General features: G+C 45.2%; 1 protein-coding gene across 5 annotated transcripts in view; it reads right to left on the bottom strand.

Moving 5' to 3' along the window:
- EVC2 (EvC ciliary complex subunit 2) overlaps positions 1-21,154 on the bottom strand; it is a 141,107-nt gene that overhangs the window by 52,624 nt on the left and 67,329 nt on the right. For 4 of the 5 annotated variants that reach the window (XM_067735493.1, XM_067735492.1, XM_067735494.1 and 1 more), the window contains 4 exons: positions 14,948-15,272; positions 8,341-8,580; positions 5,961-6,136; positions 3,051-3,210 (listed from right to left, as the gene is read on the bottom strand). In XM_067735493.1, coding sequence (XP_067591594.1) covers positions 3,051-3,210; positions 5,961-6,136; positions 8,341-8,580; positions 14,948-15,272 — 901 coding nt within the window. The remainder of the gene's footprint in view (positions 1-3,050; positions 3,211-5,960; positions 6,137-8,340; positions 8,581-14,947; positions 15,273-21,154) is intronic. The other variant, XM_067735496.1, reaches the window with a different exon arrangement.

Below are 21,154 nucleotides of genomic sequence, written 5' to 3'. Positions count from 1 at the left end.
CGATAGTGAGAGGCCCGCGCACCGTGATGAAGAGTGGCCCCCGCTTGCCACAACTAGAGAAAGCCCTCGCACAGAAACGAAGACCCAACACAGCAAAAATAAATAAATTAATTAATAAACTCCTACCCCCAACATCTTCTTCTTTAAAAAAAAAAAAAAAAAAAGAAGGAGACCCAAGGGAGACCTGAGGGATGAGGTCATATCTCAGCTGGGTTAAGATGGGGGAAAGGATATTCCTGGGAGAAAGAGCAGTAGGCATAAAGGCCCTGTGCTGGGAAAAAGCTGACATGCATAGAGATGTACATCACGGTGTTATTAACAATAGTGCATCTGTGGACAGTCCGGGTTCTATTTTGTGCAAATATGTCTTGTTCATGGGTCCGGGTGACCAGAGAGTGTCAATTCCTTCCTTCTACAATATTGGTTGAGCACCTACAATGTGTCCTCAGAGCTGAGGATATGACACAAACCTTTGCCTTTGTGGAGCTATGTTCTCACTCTGTACCACTCACAAGATTTATCAAAAGCAGCTGTAAGAAACAGTACTCATGGAAAACTGCTGAAGTATCTGCAGTTCTTCCATCCTTCCAGACCCTAGCCTGGAACCAGGCCAGACCATCAGAGAAGTGTGTTCTTGGGCCTCATTGCTTTGATCCTTGAGCCAATGGAGATGGATGAGGTGATGCTAAAGATGGGGTGGAGTTCAACGGTCCAGGTGAGAATGCTGGGCCCAACACTTGATAATAAAAGCAGAGTTTTTATCAACCAAATTAAGTTATTGTTTCCCTTTCCCTCCCGAATGGCATCAGACCACCCCCTGTGTTATCCCATGTATCTAGTATCTCCTCTGAATCTGTCCTTTTTCCCGTGCTCAGGACATGCTCTCATCCGTTTTGACCTGGTCAAGGTCTACAGCCTCCCATTGGTCCCATTGTAGACCTGCTCAAGGTCTACAGCCTGGGGCTCCTCCAACTCTATGGCAGGCTGCTCACAGGAGCTTCCTAAATCCCAAATCTGATCTTCCTTCTGAAACTGAGCAGGACCTGTGGGGCTCCTGGGCATGGGAGCCTTTTGAACAGCTGCTAATCAGGGAAGGGAGGGGAGGCAGAGACAAGGGAGGGGCAGCCAAGAAACAATAGTGCAGCCTTGGGGCGGGGTCCCGGTTCCGCCTCAAGGGATACACATAACAGTATCTTTGAGCTCTTTTACAGAACTAAAACCCCCGACAAATGGAAGATATTAGCATTCTTCATTCCAGAGAAGGTAATGACCTTCAGGAGACCACCTGAGGCCAGATTAAGGAACTGCGGGCACTGCACACACCCTGACCCTTAGCAGCAACTCCGCCCTTGAACCACTGCTACAAAACTCATCACCAAATCCTCCCCGGTTGGGACACACAGTTTTTCAGGGCACGAGCCCACTGCGTCCTTCTTTGCCTGACAAAGCAATAAAGCTGTTCTTTTCTACTTCACCCAAAACTCTGTCTCCAAGATTTGATTCAGCACTGGTGCACAGAGGCCGAGATTTTGGCATCACTTCTCCTGAAAACCCTTCAGTGTTCCCCACTGTCCTCGAATGAAGGTCAGCTGCCAGCCCGGCACACTGCCCTCATTGACGAGGTGCTGCTTCCTGGGAGTGCCTCCTCCAGCCCCCGCCCTCTGCCCTCCCAGCTCTCAAGTTCTCGGAGCTCCACGCACAGCGGGGCACCCTCGCCTGAGTGCTTCACCTTTGAACAAGACGCCTCCCCATCCCCTGCAGTGTCCTTCCTGCCTTGCTCGCATCAGATGCTCATCTGTCCCCCAGAACTCGGGTACCCCAGGAGACGGTGACTTCCTCTCTGTGCTACCAGAGCATGTAGGGAGCACATGATGCCTTTCTGTGGTTGCTGGTTGGTTTCTCCCTTCTCGAGGTTCACAAACAGCCGAGCAGGTCAGTGTCAAGGACAAGACTGAGGCTCTAAGTCAGACAGGCCTGGGCTCAATTCCACATCTGCCACTCACTAAACATGTGACCTTGACCTCATTACTTAATACTGTGATCTGAATGCTTGTGTTCCCCCAACATCCATATGTTGAAACCTAACATGGGACATGGTGGTGTTAGGAGAGGGGGCCTTGGGGAGGTGCTTAGGTCATGAGGGTGGAGCCCCCTGAATGGGATTAGTGCCCTTATAAAAGAGGCCCCACACTCACCCACCAAGCTTCCTCCCCCTTTCCACCCTTCTGACTTCTTCTACCAGCAAGAAGTCAGCTGTCTGCAGCCAGAAGAGGGCCTTCACCAGAACCCGACCTTGCCGGCACCCTGACCTTGGACTCCCAGCCTCCAGAACCGTGAGATATAAATTGTGGTTCCTTATAAGCCACCCAGTCTGGTACTTCGTTATAGCAGCGCAAATAGACCACAATACTTAAGCCCTGTCAGCCTCAAAGTCTTCATTAAAAAAAGAGAAAACAGGGCATCCCTGCTGGCGCAGTGGTTGAGAGTCCGCCTGCCGATGCAGGGGACACGGGTTCGTGTCCCGGTCCGGGAAGCTCCCACATGCCGCGGAGCGGCTGGGCCCGTGAGCCATGGCCACTGAGCCTGCGCGTCCGGAGCCTGTGCTCCGCAACGGGAGAGGCCACAACAGTGAGAGCCCCGCGTACCACAAAAAAAAAAAAACAAAAACAGAAAACAGTAGCATCTACCTCATAGGGTTAATGTAAGGATTAAATAAAATACATAATACACTTAGCACAGTGCCAATTAAACACTCCATAAATGTTGTAGCACCCATCAGTCATTATTCACTGGAACCAGCACTCCTATTGCCTTGCCCTGGCAGACATTACTAACCTACCGCAACCCTCAGCTTTGCTAGGACCTGTAGAGATCTTGACGCAGCATTCCAAAAAGTCACTACCAATCAACTGTAGATGGCACATCAGGATGCCTGCCCAGCTGCCCTTCGGATCCTAGCCCTCTGATGGCAGTGCCTGGCATGGAACCCGGCACTTGGTGGGGGTTCACAATGGTTATGTAAAGAATCAAGAGCATAATTCCTTATATACCTTTTGCAGCATCTCTCGTCTTCTCTTAATTATTAATTTTTGGTGGAGTTTTTTCTTTTCCTGCTTTAAGTCATTGTCCAACTTCTGTTTTATAGAAAAGACTTCTGTCTGAGCCCGCTCCAAGAGCACCCGCATCTGATCTTCATCCAAGTAGCCTGCTCTAGATGAAAAAGATGCAGGGTTAGTTAACACACTATCCAAACTCACCTGCAGCTTGGCTGTGCTGTCGCTGAATGTTTATCTCCATATTAGTTCGGTTTGAATCAGAGAAATCTCTACCATCAGAAGGAGCAGGAGAACAGGCAGCTAAGACGTTACGAAAATGCAGGAAGGGTAAGGTCAGCTTTTTCAGAGACGTGCAGAGAAAGCTCACATCCCGAGAGAAATTACAATTGGGCAAGAGTTCTTGGAGGCAGCAACATTCAAGGGGACCACTGTGGAACAGGTAGAATCTTCCAAGAGGAGATGGTAGATTAGGAAGTCCTAGTGACAGGAATGGCACAAGTAAAGTCCAAGAGGTAAAATGCAGGGAAAACTCGCTGTGAGGGTTAATTCTGTTTATCAACTTGACTGGCCAGGGTGCCCAGACTAAAGATCACTTCTGAGTGTGTCTGTGCAGGGGTTTCCAGGTGAGACTAACATTTGAATGGGTGGGCTCAGTAAAGCAGAGGACCCTCCCCAATGTGGGTGGGCACCCAGTCCACTGAGGGCCTGAACAGAATAAAAGGTGGAGGAGTAAGGAATTCACTTTTTTTTTCCTGCCTCACTGTTGAGCTGGGACATTTCATCTCATCCTCTCCTGCTCTAGGGCTGGGATTCCCCTGGTTCTCAGGCCTCTGGACTGAATTACACCACTGGCTTTCCTGGGCCTCCAGCTTGCAGACGGCAGATTTTGGGTCTTCTCAGCCTCCACAGTCACACGACACAATTCCTCATACATATCTTACTGGTTCTGTTTTTCTGTTGCTGCCACTATCACCACTACCATTCCCAGTCTGTCTGCATCCTTGGGCTGGGCCCCCTGCTTGGCATACCGTAGATTCCCCATGGAAGCTTCCTGAAGGAATGAATAGGTGACTGAGCAAATGGCAGATATGCATTTCAGAAATATAAGTCTGTGCCAACCTATTAAAATAGGATTTAAAAATCAGAGGTACAGAACACTTCCCTGGTAACTGCTGCCCATGGTATACCCAGCTGTTGGGTGCTTCCATTCAAGGCAAGGAGCTGTTTCTTTCACGCGAGTGAAAATGAATCAGGAATGTCAAGTTGACTGCAGGGACAAATTCATTAGCATCTTTGGGTGGGAAGTGTTCACATAACTTGCACCTTACTGAATCCTCATTAAAGAGGACAAGAGACGGCTTCCCTGGTGGCTCAGTGGTTGAGAGTCCGCCTGCCAATGCAGGGGACACGGGTTCGTGCCCTGGTCCGGGAGGGTCCCACATGCCGCGGAGCGGCTGGGCCCGTGAGCCACGGCCGCTGAGCCTGCGCGTCCGGAGTCTGTGCTCCACAACGGGAGAGGCCACAACAGTGAGAGGCCCGCGTACCACAAAAAATAAAAATAAAAAATAAAAAATAAATAAAGAGGGCAAGAGAGCTGCCAAGTTCTAGTACAATTACTCAGGTAGTAGAATCAATTCATAAAAGCACGGCTTGTCCTAAGAAAGCCAACCTTATCGTCATGGCCCTACTCATTTTAAAGCTTGTAACCTACAAAGAATAAATTTCATTGTTGACAATTATGCGTCTCATAGACTAGCTGAGAAGGAACGCTGCCGAAGGGCTAGAGGCTGCAGCGAACAGCACCATTTACCTGGCTGCACGGTACCCCAGTGCTGCTGAGAAAAGATACTCAGAGTCCAAGATAAGCATCTGTGTATTTATACTTAATTCCAAAGGCCAAGACATGGAGGCAACCTAAATGTCCATTGACAGATGAATGAATGAAGAAGATGTGGCGTATATATATATATATATATATATATATATATACACACATATATGTAATGGAATATTACTCAGCCATAAAAAAGAATGAAATAATGCCATTTGCAGCAACATGGATGGACCTAGAGATTATCATACTAAGTGAAGTAAGTCAGACAGAGAAAGACAAATACCATATGATGTCACTTATATGTGGAAGCTAAAATATGATACAAATGAACTTATTTACAAAACAGACTCACAGACGTAGAAAACAAACTTACGGTTGCCAAAGGGGAAAGGCATGGTGGGATAAATTAGGAATTTGGGATTAGCAGATATACACTACTATATATAAAATAGATAACCAACCAGGACCTACTGTATAGCACAGGGAACTATACTGAATATTTTGTAATAACTTATAAGGGAAAAGAATGTGATAAAGAATAGATATATATATGTATGTATAACTGAATCACTGTGCTGTACACCTGAAACTAAGTCAACTATACTTCAATTAAAAAAAATACAAAAATAAAAACAAACTCCACCCCCCCAAAAAAAGAAAAACAAAGGTGAATGCAAGAGCCAGCGGTGTCCTAGAGCTCAAGGAGAAGTGGGCTATCCCATCACACAGTTCATGAAAGCCTCCACCACTGATTTCTCTATGAAATGTTGGGGATTTGCTTTAAAATAACTCAGGGCAGGGATGTATAGCTACATCAAGATTGCCCACAAGCTGGTACCTACTGAAGCTGATGATGGGCACACGTCGGCCCACTGTATGGTTGTCTCGACTATGGGGTATGTTTTAAAAATTCTGTAATGCAAAGGATTCTTCCAACTAGAGAATTCTTAAGAAATAAGTCAGGAGCAGCCAGTGCATGCGCTGAATGAACAGAAGTAGATGGTCTTTGATGAGGAACGTTGGGGCAAGGCTGTTTGTCTGCATCATTTTGGGTGGTTTGGGGGTTTTACCTCTCGTGTTTCTGGATAAGGAGGGTCAGCTGAGCAGAAGCAGTGCTAAGCAGGCCCTGCACACGGGTCTCTGATGACTGTATGTTCTGGACCAGATACTCCCTGTGGCCAAATCTTTTACTGAGATGGTATCTCTTACTAGCCTGGAAAAAGTCCATTAGTTCTTCTACATTGTCCTGTTTAAAAAAAAAATCAAGAAAGTATGCTTAAATAAAATTTAAAGAAAATTCTTTCTAGTCAGTTAAAATATTACATTTCCTTTCTGAAGAAAATACACGGCGATAGAAGCCCTGGGATTAACACCTTAAACGTCCCTGCCTCGAACAAAGGCTCAGAAGAAATGAGGGCTTTGAAAAGTGCATTTGAGACCCAGATGGTAAAGAGTTATCAAAACAACTAACTTTGCTTCCCTAGAAATGGAATATAAATTTCTCTCAGGCATCCTTCACCCAAGTGCACAGTCACACCTGTGGCGCTCCCCAAACACAGCACCAGGACAGGTGCTGAAGTTCTGGGATAAATTAGCCACCGGCTCTGACCCCAGAACTCCCACTCTCATGGAGGACATGAGATGAGCCTGGTCATGGAGTAGCACAAAGTTCTTATAATGTACAAAATGCATAAGAACCCAAGCAACACAAGAGAGTAATAATAGCCTTGCATATACTGGGTGTTTTTGCTGGGCCTGGCATTGGACCCAGAGCATTTCTCATCTTCTGTAACTTAATTTAGGGACAGGATACTATTATTCCCATTTCACAGATGAGGAAACTGAGTCCATATCACACAGCTGGTAAATGACTGAGCAGGGATTTGAACTCAGCCATCTAATTCCAGGGCCTGTGTTTTAACTTCATAATAGGCTGTCTCCCAAATCCAGCTTCAACCAGTAGCATAATAATCAGACCAGCAGTAATTAAACCCACGGTAATTAAAACATCAGCCTCAGGGAACTATCCCACTGACTGGCTCTGCTGTCTTTTTTCCGTCTGGGGAAATACTGTCCATGCAGTGGGTTACCGGAAAGTTCAACATTGTGTTCAATAAGAAACGTATGATGTTTTGCTTTCCACACAAAAGCTATAACCTCTCCAGGTCCGACACCTGAGGATTTGCACTCTCCTGACAGTGAAAAGCAGAATGGTCGGTGGGATGTGGTCAAATGCCAGCTTCTGAGAGCTCCTGGCAGCAGAATCAATACAGCAGGAGCACTGTGGTGACATTTCTACCCTCTGCGGAGCTGGATCACGTGAGTCAGCTGACCTGAGCCCTTGCCGTCGGGAAGCTCAGAGTCGGGATCCTCAAATCCTAATCTGTCTGTGCCTTGGGACTGTCACCAGGGCTGTTACTTTTTTGTCCCCAGTATTATTAACAATAACACGTGTTCTTTCCAACGTGGAGAGTCAGCCACAGCTTATCACGAGGAGCGGGCAAAACGACAGCAAAATCTGTTAATCCCTAAGTGATGCTGTGGGGTCTGAATACCTACCCAGGACTTTATTTACTCTCCTAAAGTTTTACTGGGAAAAACCAAGAGCAAAACGGAGAGGCTGGCCGGCTCTCTTCACGCCAAGATGCCCAGTGCTTTCTGACAGTGGTCTTCTCTTTCCAAAAGGCTCATGAGAGCCGCCTGGTCTCCTCGTGGGACAGCCCTGATCTGTTGCAGCTCTCACTCACGAGGCCTGTGCCAGGACCAGAAATCTGGTGCTTTATTGCACACCAGTGATGCACCGTGTGGACACGCACAGGTAAAATGCCTCAGGCAGGCCTCATAAAAATAGTGACAGTCTCATAAACTATTTTCACAGTCATCTAGGAATTTATTCAGTCTGGGTTAATGACACTCACACTCAAGCTTACATGCAAAAACACCCACAAATTCACCCAAGCATATCGAGACAGAGAACATAAACCCTAGGCATACATCACCATACATACGTGTATGCACATATATATTTATATTTTTAACCACTATATATATTAAACATATACTGTGCCAAGCACTGGCTTTCCATGAATTAGGTCATGAAATCTCCATCATGCCCCTTTTAGTGTGGGGACTCTATTACCCTCATTTTACAGGTGAGGCAACTGAGTCTCAGAGAAGTTAGGCAATTTGCTTAAATTCACAGAGCTGATGGGTAGTGGAACTGGAATGCAAGTCCAGGTGAGCCTGAGTCTAAGGCCTGTGCTTCAAGCCCCCATTTGCCCTGCTTATTGGAAACTCAGCCGCCGCATCAAGAGGTCGAAGGAAGACAGCATTAGTTCACTGGAACCCAGCACAAAAGAGACAGGACTTAGCTCAGAAAGAGGAGAAATTTACTGAAACAGTTCAGGAAAATGACTCCTCCATCAGAGAGAGCCTCATCTGAGGCATTACCTGTATTTTAGAGTAATCTTGCAGCAGCATTTTCGCCGCCTCTGGCTTCAGTTCCCCTTTGAAAATAGCACTTTTTATCTGGGTAAAAAAGATACTGTGCAGTTCATTCCTCTGGAAAATGGCCAGCTGCCTGTGGGCCTTGGCAAAGTCTTCCTCCTGCTGCAGAGCAAGGGACCTCCTCAGGTGCTCCTGTTCTAGGCCATGGAGGGTCCGCAGGAGGTTGCTGCATTCGATAGCGGACTGTGGAGAAGAGCGGGGCACGTGGGAGGTGACACACTGGTCAGGCATGCACAGGCACATGTGTACAACATGTGAGCACACACATGCATGCACGTGCACATGTTCATACATGCATGCACACACAACACACATGCATGCACCAACACACATGTGCACAGTGCATATAAATGCACCCAGCAACAATGCACATGCAGGCACACGTACATGCATGTGCACATGCACACACACATGTACAGAGGACACATACATGCACCATCGACATACACACACGCACAGTGCATATCAATGCACACAGCAGTAATGCACATACACACACACATGCATGCACGTGTACAGGCACATACACACACGCTCAGCACACAGACATGCACCAACACACATGTGCACACATACACATGCACAGTGCATATAAACGCACACAGCAACAAACGGTGCGCACACATGCACAAAGATACAGGCACACACAGCAATACAAATACAGTGCACGCATGTGCACATGCACACACAAGCATGTGTGTGCACACCCACATGGAACACACACATGTATACACACAGGCATACACACACACTGAATCCCAAATTTGCCATGAGGAAGCTGCTAAACTCTGGGAAATGCTGTTGTAACCTGTCCTCCCTGTTATCTTAACGTTTTCCAGAACCATCTCAAAGAAAAAAATTCACAAGAGTGGAAATTTTCAAATCAAACTGCCTGAAAATAGCCCGCAAAATGGAAACATCAATGGACTGTGCTGTTAGGCTCTCAAGCTTATTTCCATCATCTTTCATCCTTAACTTAGATGAAGAAAAAAATACGAGCAATCAGGCCCAAGCTGATAACATTTGTGTTAAAAGGGAGGCAAAGGGGAGGTAGGAAGTGGCTCCTGGGATGCCTCCACTTTATGTGGTCCAGAGGGAGGGCAGCAGGGGGGTGACACGCCTTCACTAAGTTCCTGATGCATCTGCACTCCCATTACCTCAAAAGACTCATGCCGCAGGAGGGTGTCTTAGTCATTCCACGTGCAGAGGCGGAATTCTAAGAAGCCCCCAAGATTCCTGGCCCCCGGTGTAAGACGTCACAGAAATCCCCTCCCTCTGAGTGTGGACATAAACTTTGAATATGATGGGACTGTCACTCCAATGGTCAGATTATTATGTGGCAAAGCTGAAGGGGTCTTCTCTTCTGGAGAGAAGTAGTTATTCACAGCTGACTTGATCTAAATTACAGAATGCAAGTCACCCACAATGAGGGTGTTGGGCCCCTGGCTCTGGGCACCACAGGGATGCTCTGCTACCAGGGGAGTAGCTGGTGCCCAGGTAGGTCCATTCATCCATGAAAGTGACCTTCTATTTTGACAGTATGCAATTTGACAAGCTCCAAACCTCAATTTATTTTAATTAATAGGAATGAAACAGGGGTGAAATCCATTTAACTCCTCACAGCCAGGACAAAAAGCAAGCACACAGCACACGTGCACGCGCGCACACACACACACATACACACGTGCTTGAGTGCGCGCGTGCAAATCCTAAAACGTAATTATCTGTCCTTGCTTAGAATAGTATTTCTGAAGAATAAGTCATGAGGAAATGTGTTTGTGTCATAGTGAAATGCTCCTTAAAATAACTTTTGGTGGGAGTCCCCCCCATTTCCATGTATACTGCCCTCCTAAGGGGGTCCAGAGACCCACAGAAATGTGTTCATCCCCTGCTCTAGTTCAATCCTTCTGTGGCACAGAGGAGAAGACTAAATCCTAAAACAGGGGACACCACGGAGGCCTGCCAAGCAGGGGAGGTCATGTGAGGTAGCCTGGGAAGTACTGTACTAGGGGGCATCGGGGACTGGGGTAAAGTAGAGAGAGCAAGCCCTGCTTACGGGGTCAGCCACTGCTCAGCCCACCAAAGGGGGCGCTGCAGGACTGTGCACCTGGTGTGGCCATATCTTTCCATTTTTTTTAAGAGAAGCTGAAAGTCTGGATTTTCTATCCAAAATTTTATATTTTAAATATTGGCAACAAATGTGCCTTTTTAAAGGTACATTAAAATAATGGTCACTCACCCCCAACTCCCTGTTGAACTTTCCACTAAAATAGACTTCTCAGAGAAATGAGGCATGTTTATCCTTCGGCTTAAAAGGCCTAAAAAAGCAACTTGCATGGAGAGATTGGGAGGCCTGGATCAGGATAGGGTACTTCGATCCTGGCTCGAGAATCGCAGGCCTGTGCCAGGCTGTTCTGACAACTGCTCTTCGCGCTGACTCTAGGCCATCAAAAATGTGAAATCGCGTCAGGAAATTATGACTGTACTAAATGACACTCCCTGTACTCAATTTAGCAAGCTGGACAAATTGTGAAAATGTTTTATAGAAATAAAACCCCCAGAGATGGTTCCAGTGTTAAGAGTTCTTGCCCTTAAGGCATCTTTTCCTTTAAGACACACTCAAAGGAGTTAGGAAACCTCCGGCAGCTCAGGGCAGGATGCGCTGCTGCTGCCTCTTCTCCAAGTAGCTGGGAAGCACGTGGATCTGGAAGAGGGTCCCCCTACCAAGTACACACGCTGAACGGCCAGTGGCTGCTTGCAGGAAGCTGGGCAAGACACTTCCCCTCTGGGCTTCTGTTTCTCCAACTTGAACTGGAAAGATTTCACATCCTGACTGTTTCATGTCATGGGCTTCTTTAAAGATTACACTAAATAATGAAACTGGATAGAACAGGGCTGACACTGCCAAGCATCGGTCTAAGGACTATACAAGTATTGACAGTCCTATATGACAGGCATCATTATTCTCCCCAGTTTAAGGATGGGGAAACCGAGACCCAAGGAGCCTGAACAAGGCACCTTCTGGAGGAAGAAAGTGAGATCTAAACCGAAGCCACCTGCCTTCAGAGTCTATATTTGCCACTACCCTTAAGAGCTTCTCCATGCAGAAACGCTTTACAGACTGTACGGGATCATATAGATGTTTAAATGTGAACAGATTTCATCGCTATACTAATTACTGGAATTCCTAAACTTTACTCAAAAAAACTGATACTCATTTAGCTTTTTTTTAAAAAAACAAAACAAAAAACTAATTCTTGGAGGAATAATATGGCCAAAATATTTTCATGCATTTTATTTAAAGAATACTACAATAAATGAATAGATGACAAAGTCATTCTAAGATGGAATGACTTGCACAGACTGGGAGGGAAATAGCTCTGTTAACTTTTGCAGTTTTATGCTATGTTTGGAAGTGGATTTGCTCAAATAAGGAGACTTGTCTCTGGACAGGGTGGCCTGGGGGATCCATAGTGATGGTGCCGCCCACCCTGAGCCCTGCACAGAGCGAGCAGGAGAACACTGTGTGTCACCCCTTCTCCGTGCCCCCAACAACCAGTGGAAACAATGAGCAAACACTTAAAACTGCGCTGCCACGGGCAGTCTTTGCAACAAAAACATTGCAAAGGCAGAAGCCCACCAGGATTACGATGCACTGTTGCGTGAGGGTGGCTGTGAGCCTTGATGGTCGGGGAGAGCTGCCTGGGTGTGTGTCTTGGTCCACCCATGTGTCCTCAGGCAGGTGACCTTCTCCTATCTGTTTCCTCACCTGTAAACGTGGGAGCCTATCAATTCCCACTTCACCGAGTGGGTGTGAATATTTGAAGAGAAGGTCCAGGTGATGTGCTCTGAAAAACTCCTGGCCTTCAGTGAAGGCCAGGTGATATGCTAAGTGTGAGAGCGTTTAATGACATCTGTGATGGTAAGTGGAAACAACCATGACAGAAGGTTCAATGAACCGCATAAACCTTACTCTGTAAAAAAAAAAAATGTAAAAATAAAGCAAAAGGTTTGTGCTGAAATTCGAGGACAGGAGTGGGGTCCCCTTAGCATAGTGGTGTCTCCAGGCTCAGACACACAGCAGGAACTCAACAAACAGGCTGAACGAATGTTTGTCTACTGTTGACTGGTGGAATGTGTTTCAATTTTTTTCTGGGTTTTTCCTTTTATGCTTTGGAGCTGGAGTTGGCAGACTTTCAGTAAAGGCCAGATAAATATTTTAGGCTTTCCAGGACACATCAGGGTTCTGTCACATATTCTTTTTTTGTTTTTACTTTTTACAATCCTTTAAAAATGTAAAAACCATTCTCAACTCAAGGGCCAGAAAAAACAGGCCGGGCAGGATTGGACTCATGGGTCCCAGTTTGCTGATCTCTGCTTCTGAGTACCTTCCAAGTCTCCCTCATTGAATGCGTATTATTTTTATCAGAAAAAAATATATAACAAATTGAGGAAATAAGAGAGAGAGAGAGAATGAGACTGTTTGGGGCTGAAGCAGTGAACAGTGTGTTTAACACATTCTTTTAAAGTGCTGGACTCACGGAAACACAGTGCCGACCTGTGCAATCATGGATGGAGATCAGAGAGCACGGTCAGCCAGGGGAACAGTGGTGGGCTGAACGCTGCCCCCTCTCCAAAAAGATACATCCACAGCGTAATCCCAGAACCTATGAACATGACCTTATTCGGAATAAGGGTCTTTGCAGATAATAATACAGGATCATTTAGCTAGGTCCTAAATCAAAAGATGAGTGTCCTTAAAAGAGACAGAAGTGGATGTGACAGGGTCATGGGGCCATGTGAAGACCAAGGTCAAGATTGGAGGGATGGGGCTTCCCTGGTGGCACAGTGGTTGAGAGTTCGCCTGCTGATGCAGGGGACGCGGGTTCGTGCCCCGGTCCGGGAAGATCCCACATGCCGCGGAGCGGCTGGGCCTGTGAGCCATGGCCGCTAAGCCTGTGCGTCCGGAGCCTGTGCTCCGCAACGGGAGAGGCCACAACAGTGAGAAGCCCGCGTACCGAAAAAAAAAAAAAGATTGGAGGGATGCAGCCACAAGCTAAGGAATGCTTGGAGCCACCAGAAGCTGGCAGAGGCAAGGAAGGATTCTCCCCAAGAGATTTCAGAAGGGCCATGCCTGGCTGACACCTTGATTTTGGACTTCTGGCCTCCAGAACTGTGAGAGAATAAATTTCTGTTGTTTTAAGCCACGAAGTCTGTGGTCATTTGTTACAGCAGCTACAGGAAATCCATACAGGAGCCAAACAGAAAATAAGCCACACCCTAAAATGAGATGTGTGTTGAGGCGAGGGGACCCCAGCTGCAGAGGAGTGGCTGGGGGTGAGACAGCGTGAATCGCACCTCTCTGCTTAAGTGCCCAGCCCGTAGTCTGACCACAGGTGACAGACCATCTGAGAGCCAGGCGCTGTCACCCTGAGAGCTCTCTACTCTCTCCCAGAGGATTTCTGTGCACGGCTGCCAGTCTGCAGAATGGAGGTTAGGAGTTCAGAAGCTCGTTCCTAAGATGTTAGACCTCCCTAGGTTGATAAATTTTCAGAACAGGTTATGTGGGCTCAAGTCACCAGAGGGAACCAGCCATCTCTTCCATGGAGGAAGGTAGAAATCAGACTGGATTTGGTGCGCCCGGGAAAAAACTCTGGCGTGATTCCTTTCAAGACGGAAACTGACACTCTCTTAGGAAAATGAGAGCTGATCTCCGATCAACAGAGACCAGCCCTGGGAAGGCCGAGAGGTCAGAACTCCCAGAACTGGGCACTGGGCACGAGAGCCTACTGCAGCCCACACCCGGGGCTCCTTTCCTGCATTACTTCTTCCAGCCGCTCTGAGAGGGGGGCGCGCTTGGCCTTGACTCACAGACTTACAGAGGCTAGTTAAGGCCTTCCGGAGCTGAGCTGGAGTGTACTAGAATGAGTCCAGGTTTGTCTGACTCCAGAGCCCGTGCTGGAGAGAACTTAGTGCGGTGCAGTCCAGACGGACACACGTGTGCACTGACACCACAACCCCCCTGAGCTGTGCTCTTGTGGACATGCTTTTCTGTGAATGAAGCCATTCTACCTGTCCCATGACACCCCACAGCACTGTGAACGTACCTCTATTACAACACGGCTGAATGAATTCACATGTGTTATATGCGAGAATCCTTCATTAGACTGTGAACTTCTCAAATGCAAGAACCATGTCTCAGTGCTCTCTGTACCTTCACTGCCTAGACAGTAGTGATCAGTAAATGCTTTCTAAATGAATTCTGGATGGATGGATGGAAGTGTAGATGGGCAGGTGGATAGAAGGGTGGTAGGCGGATGGATGGATGGGTTGGAGTTTGGATGAATGGATGCATGGATGGGTGGTGAGTGAATAAATGGATGGATGGATGAGTACATGGACAGATAGATGGAAGGGTGGTAGGTGGGGAGAATGGATGGATGGGTGGGTGGATGGATGAATGGGCAGGTAGATGTATGTATGGATGGATGGATGGATAAATGATGAAGGAGGGAGGCAAATGAAAGCCTTCCTTTCAAAGTTGCCTTACCCTCTCACTAACACGTTTCAGCATCTCTTCTGCTTCCTCCATTGCTGCCATCTCCCTCTGGTACTGGCTTTCTGTCTTCTTTCTGGTTTCTAGGTCACACTCAGCTGTCAAGGCCACCATCTTCCGATCATACTCGTCTTGAATTTCTTTCTCCAGCAACAGAAACTGCTTTTTGAAAACAGCACCCATCCTCCTCTCTACCTGAGGGGAGAGATGGCCACTGCTGGTCAGATTTTTCAGTAGAAGAGCAATGATATCTTTGCTGATTTGGGTTCGACAAGCTTCCAGATCTGAGTCTGCCCGATTCAGGGTTGCAATTTCCAGCCTGGGAAACACAAAGGTCAAGAGAATTCCATTACATAAAATCACAGCAGAAACCAAAGGTCCCTCAGAGCTCTGAGGTTTCAACTTATTTGTAAAGTAAGGTCTTTCTTTTTTCCTTTTCCTTCCTTCTCTTCCTTTTCTCCCTCTCTTCTGCTCCATCCAGTTATTGAAGGACAGTGACTAAATTAGCAGAATATTATTTAGTAAATTTGCAGGGTACCATGTTGGAAACTACAAGGAATATAATTAATATAAGACATGGTCTTTGTCAACAAGCAACAAGTCAACAAAAACAAGAAGACCAGGAGAAAAATGGTTAAATATTTGGAGGATTTGAAAAATTAGGTTCATTTTACTTTTTTCCAATTAAAAATTAATTTATAGATATGTCAAGTAAATGTAATGTAATAACCTGGATTGAATCCTGGAACAGAAAAAGGACATTAAGTAAAAACTAGGGAAATCTGAATGAGTATGGACTTTAGTTAATAATAATGTATCAGTATTGGGTCATTAATTTTAACAAATATACCACAGCAATAGAAGATTTTAATAACAGGGGAAACTATGTACAGGGTATGTAGGAACTCTCTGTACTATCTTCTCAATTGTTCTGTAAATTTAAAACTGCTCTAAAAATGAAGTCTACTCAAGAAATATTTGTGAGATACTTCACAGAGTCACAGGTTCTAAAACTTGATTGTAATGTTGTAATGGTGGTTGTACAGCTATATATACTTACACATATATATCAGACTGTACTCTTAATGTGGGTGAATTTTATGGTTTGCTTGTTATACCTTTATAAAACTACTGCAAGATGCACAGGACAAAACTATGTCTATGATAGAAAAATCTGGAAAATAAACACAGAAAAAGACTTCATTCACAGTAGGTCTATCACCCAGTCAGAACCAATGGAGGTATTTGTTGTACTTGCTTCCAGTTTTTTTTCTTTGTCTACACATATTTTCCCCATGGATGTATATTGTTTACATAGATGCAAGTATAGTTTTGTCCTGTTTTCAATTAATGTTGTAACAGGCATCTTCCAGTTGTATTTAAACACTGTAAAAGTTTCCTTTATGATGGTTGCAAAATACGTCATGATGTGGTGTACCATGGTTCAATTAACCATTCGTCTAGTGGTGCACATTTGGGTTACTTGCAAAATTCAAAGTCTAAGATAACCTGAAGTGAACATCTCTGTAAAGAGTTTTTGATATTCACAATGAATTTTTCAGTATGATTTCTACAAAGGGAATCACTGCGTCAAATGCTAGCAATATTTTAAGCCTCTTAGGGCATCCTGCCAAACTGCTTTCCAGAAGTTCCCCAGCAATGCAGTAGGATCCTTATTTCACCTCTCCCTGTAAAATGTTTAAATATATTTAATAATTTGATAGGAGAAAATGGCATCTGACTGTAAAAATATAAGGGTTTTAAGAAAACCTTATTATGGGGCTTCCCTGGTGGCACAGTGGTTAAGAATCCGCCTGCCAATGCAGGGGACATGTGTTCAAGCCCTGGTCCAGGAAGATCCCACATGCCACGGAGCAACTAAGCCCATAGGCCACAACTACTTAGCCTGCGCTCTAGAGCACATGAGCCACAACTACTGAGCCCGTGTGCCACAACTACTGAAGCCCGTGCACCTAGAGCCCATGCTCTGCAACAAGAGAAGCCACTGCAATGAGAAGCCTGCGCACTGCAACAAAGAGTAGCCCCTGCTCACTGCAACTAGAGAAAGCCCATGCACAGCAACAGAGACCCAATGCAGCCAAAAATAAATAAATAAAATAAATAAAAATTTTAAAACTTATAAGAAAAAAAAGAAAACTTTATTATGGAAATTTTCAGGCACTTAAAGTAGGTAGACTAATCAGACTCCCAATGTAATCATTACTCAACTTGGAAAACTGTCAATATTTGCCAATCTTGTTTTAGTTACTCCCTTCAAAGTTTGCTTAGCTGGGCTTCCCTGGTGGCACAGTGGTTGAGAGTCCGCCTGCCGATACAGGGGACACGGTTTCGCGCCCTGGTCCGGGAAGATCCCACATGCCGCGGAGCGGCTGGGCCCGTGAGCCATGGCCGCTGAGCCTGCGCGTCCGGAGCCTGTGCTCCGCAACGGGAGAGGCCACAACAGTGAGAGGTCCGTGTACCACAAAAAAAAAAAAAAAAAGTTTGCTTAGCATTTTAAAGCAAACCCCAGATTTTTCATTTTACCTTTAATTTCCTCAGTATGCATCGTTAACTGTCAACTGTATATATATATATATATATATATATATATACACACACACACACACACACACACGTGCATATGTATGTCTATATATGTGTATATATGTGTTTATGTATATCAGTTTTGCCTAACCTTGATGTCATTATCATATTCAATACCACTTAACCGTATCATATTTAAAGTGTCAAACAATAATTCCAATAATTAATATCAGTCATTATTCAAACTACCTCAAGTGTCCCAAAATAATTTTTACAGTTGAAACTTTAATTGAAGAACCAAACAAAATCCCACAATGTTGACTAAGTCCACTTTATTCTATATCATTCTGCCCTTCCTTTTTTTTTTTTTTTTTTGCGGTTCACGGGCCTCACCCTGTTGTGGCCTCTCCCGTTGCGGAGCACAGGCTCCGGACGCGCAGGCTCATTGGTCATGGCTCACGGGCCTAGCCACTCCACGGCATGTGGGATCCTCCCAGACCGGGGCACGAACCCATGTCCCCTGCATCGGCAGGCGGACTCTCAACCACTGCGCCACCAGGGAAGCCCTCTGCCCTTCTATTTTCCCTTCCATGATTTGCTGGGGAAACCTGGTCGTTCATCCTGCAGAACGTCCCACATTCTGGACTTGGCTGATTGCTTCCAAAGGGTGTCATTGTTCCTCTATCCCTTGTATTTCCACAAACCACTAGTTAGATCTAAGGTCTTGATTAGAGTCAGATTAAATTTGTTTTTTTTAAATGTACCATAAGTAATACCGTGTGCTTCCTGTAGGATCATACAATGGGTAAATACTAAGATGGATCACAAGTTCAAGTGGTTCCAGCATGATCCCTATATTATGAAATTCCCTATCTACCTTTCACCTAATGGTTTTAGTATACACTGTAATTGTTACCTAGATCCATGATATCACCAGGGGTTGAAAAATCACACTTTCTAATTCTATCATTTCTTCTGTACTTTTTTAAGCTGGAATTCTTCACAAAGAACTTTCTCTCCTCAATAATGCAGTTACTCTGACATAAAGCTTATAATTATGATAGATGTTTGATTCTTTGCTAGTTAAAGAGCTGGTGTCATCGCAACCTCCCATGGTGACAAATGAGTTGGGGTCTGTTTGTTCGTTGGTTTATTTGCTTGTTTAGGTATGAGAGCAAAAGGTTAATAAAACTTTTTCCAAATTCCTGAGAATCTGAGCTTTGGCTTTTACCTGAAAACCTCAGAAGGACAAGAACATCAAATGTCATAAAAAATGAAACCTGATTGGTAAATTACATCTGGATGGGAGGACCTGTAAATGAACCATAAATCCCTAACAGGGAAGCAGACACTGTGCTTTGAACTTTCCCGAGTGAGGTCATTCTTGGACCTGGGCATGTCCCTTGTGGAAACGCTGGAAGCCATGCCCGCGAGTTATTACAAAAGATGCTGGCAACTCTGGGGTATGAAGCGTTTAAGCCAGGAAGGCTCCCATAGCTGCCTGATGTAGACTGAACCTCCTTGCACTAGAGCTGTGTGACTTGGGGAGAAAATACCTCCTGGACACCTATAGGTTGCAGTGTGACCTGAGGCAAGGGCACCCACAGAAGACTGTCTAATGCTGCCCTCACAGTGGACACGTACACTGTGTTCCTGCCCTCGAGTTACATAGAAGGGGTCAAGTGTGGCCTATGGGAGTCTGAAGAGTGCAAATGTTGAGCTGAATCTAGGAAGACCCCATGCCTCTGCGTAGAATCACTATGAAATTGTATATATTTGGTGGGTTTCAATCGACTACAGCCATTATTCTTTTTAATGCTCAAATTTTACCATCTTAGATCAAAATGTCTCCCGTGTCCTTTAGACCAAATTAATATAGTTTTAAACAACAGCTCATTCATTTCATTCTTTCATTTCCTCAACGGGTACTTACTGAACCTGGCATGTGCGGAGAGAGTTTGCAGGTTACAAAGCAAGGAAAAAGCAAAGAGATGCTTCCAGGTGGTGCGTGCATGGTTAAATATCCAAGGAACCAAACAAACCATGTTCCACAGTCTCAGAAAAGAATTACTTCTCTACTGAGACAGACAAAATAGATTTCACAATTTAATGAAGCTTTTTGTGGTAGACAAAATAATGCCCCTGGCAAAGATGTTCATGTCCTAATCCCCAGAGGCTGTGAATCTGTTAGGTGACACGGTGAAGGAGAAATAAGGTTGCAGATGGAACTAAGGCTGCTAATCAGAGATTGATAACAAGGTCTTTAAAAGTGGAAGAGGGAGGTAGAAGAGGAATGGGAATCAGAGGGAGATTCGATGAAGGAAGCGGGGGTAGGGGGGTAGGAGTGATGGAATCATCAGCTTTGAAGATGGAGGAAGGGGTCACGAGCCTCGGAATGTAGGCAGCTTCAAGAGGATGGATAAGGCAACGAAATGGATTCTCCCCTACAGTTGACATCTTGAGTTTTCCTAGCGAGGCCCATGTTGGACTTCGATGTCCAGAACTGTAAGATAATACATTTGTGTTGTTTGAAGCCACCAAGTTTGTGGTCACTTGTTATAGCGGCATATGAAACTCATACACCTTATCTGACTCACTCCATCCATCATCCATTCATTCATTCATTTATTAACTTGTATTAGAAAATGGGTGGCTGCCTATCGGGTAAACTGCAAGTGCTTTGCCAGGTACATGGGGATTGAAATGAACAGGAGGACATTTCCATAAGTTCTCTGCTGTTAAATCGCTTCCTAGCTTAAGCGAGCTGGGTAAAGGACTTGGCTTCCCCACCGCACAATGGGGACCATCCTCATAGGTCGTTGTTCAGGGCTAAAAGAGATAAGCTATAGAAAATACATGGTGCGGAGTCCGGCATTTTGTTGTTTCTAAATAGAGTAGTTTCCTTATTCTTTTCTATTCTCTCTCCCAGGAAATTGGTGGCAGGAGAGAGTCGGTCCTCACAGCTCACCCTTCCCGATCCCCTGGGAACACAAGCTCACAGACACTTTCTGTTTTAATAGTATTAATGTTAATCACCATGGATATACTCTCAGAAGTAACAATAAAACTGTCAGCGTGTTCCAAAGCCACAAAAGAAAGAAAAATGTCCCTTTAAACCAATTAAAATAGCATGCAATTAATGAAGGTGTCATCTGTTAATTTCCCAACCAGCCATAGAAGAACTAAATGCATATTAAGAATGCATAGTTTGCATACAGGATTGTCTCCACTGGTAAAATTCTCATCACCCCCTATGGTACTTTTAATTATTTAGACAACAATGAAATACACATATTTTCCCACTCCCCGCCCCCTCCAAAAGTCCCTAATGCCTCCATGAAACAAAGACATTTTGAGTTGCACAGGCTGGACTGGGATTCTTCATCTTCTTTACTACTTCAACAAGTTGGCAAAGTTAGCAAGATTCAAACGCTTCTTTCCTAGAGAACATCTAATTTTTTCAGGTCACAGAAGTGTCAGCTTTTGTCACTGTACTTTAGAGAGGAATGTACTTACTCTGGTCAGGTTTGCTGCATATACATCCTGTACAAGCAACAGCCCTCTTATAAATGAGTGATTTCCCATGGGAGTTAGAACAATGACCAGCACAGAGGGAGCGCTTCATAAATATAAGCCATTAAGATGTATTAGTGGCTT

This window comes from Pseudorca crassidens, chromosome 4, assembly GCF_039906515.1.
Source record: "Pseudorca crassidens isolate mPseCra1 chromosome 4, mPseCra1.hap1, whole genome shotgun sequence".
Classification (NCBI taxonomy): Eukaryota; Metazoa; Chordata; class Mammalia; order Artiodactyla; family Delphinidae; genus Pseudorca; species Pseudorca crassidens.
Note: the sequence above shows the minus strand (reverse complement) of the source record. Positions and strands in the feature narration are given on the sequence as shown.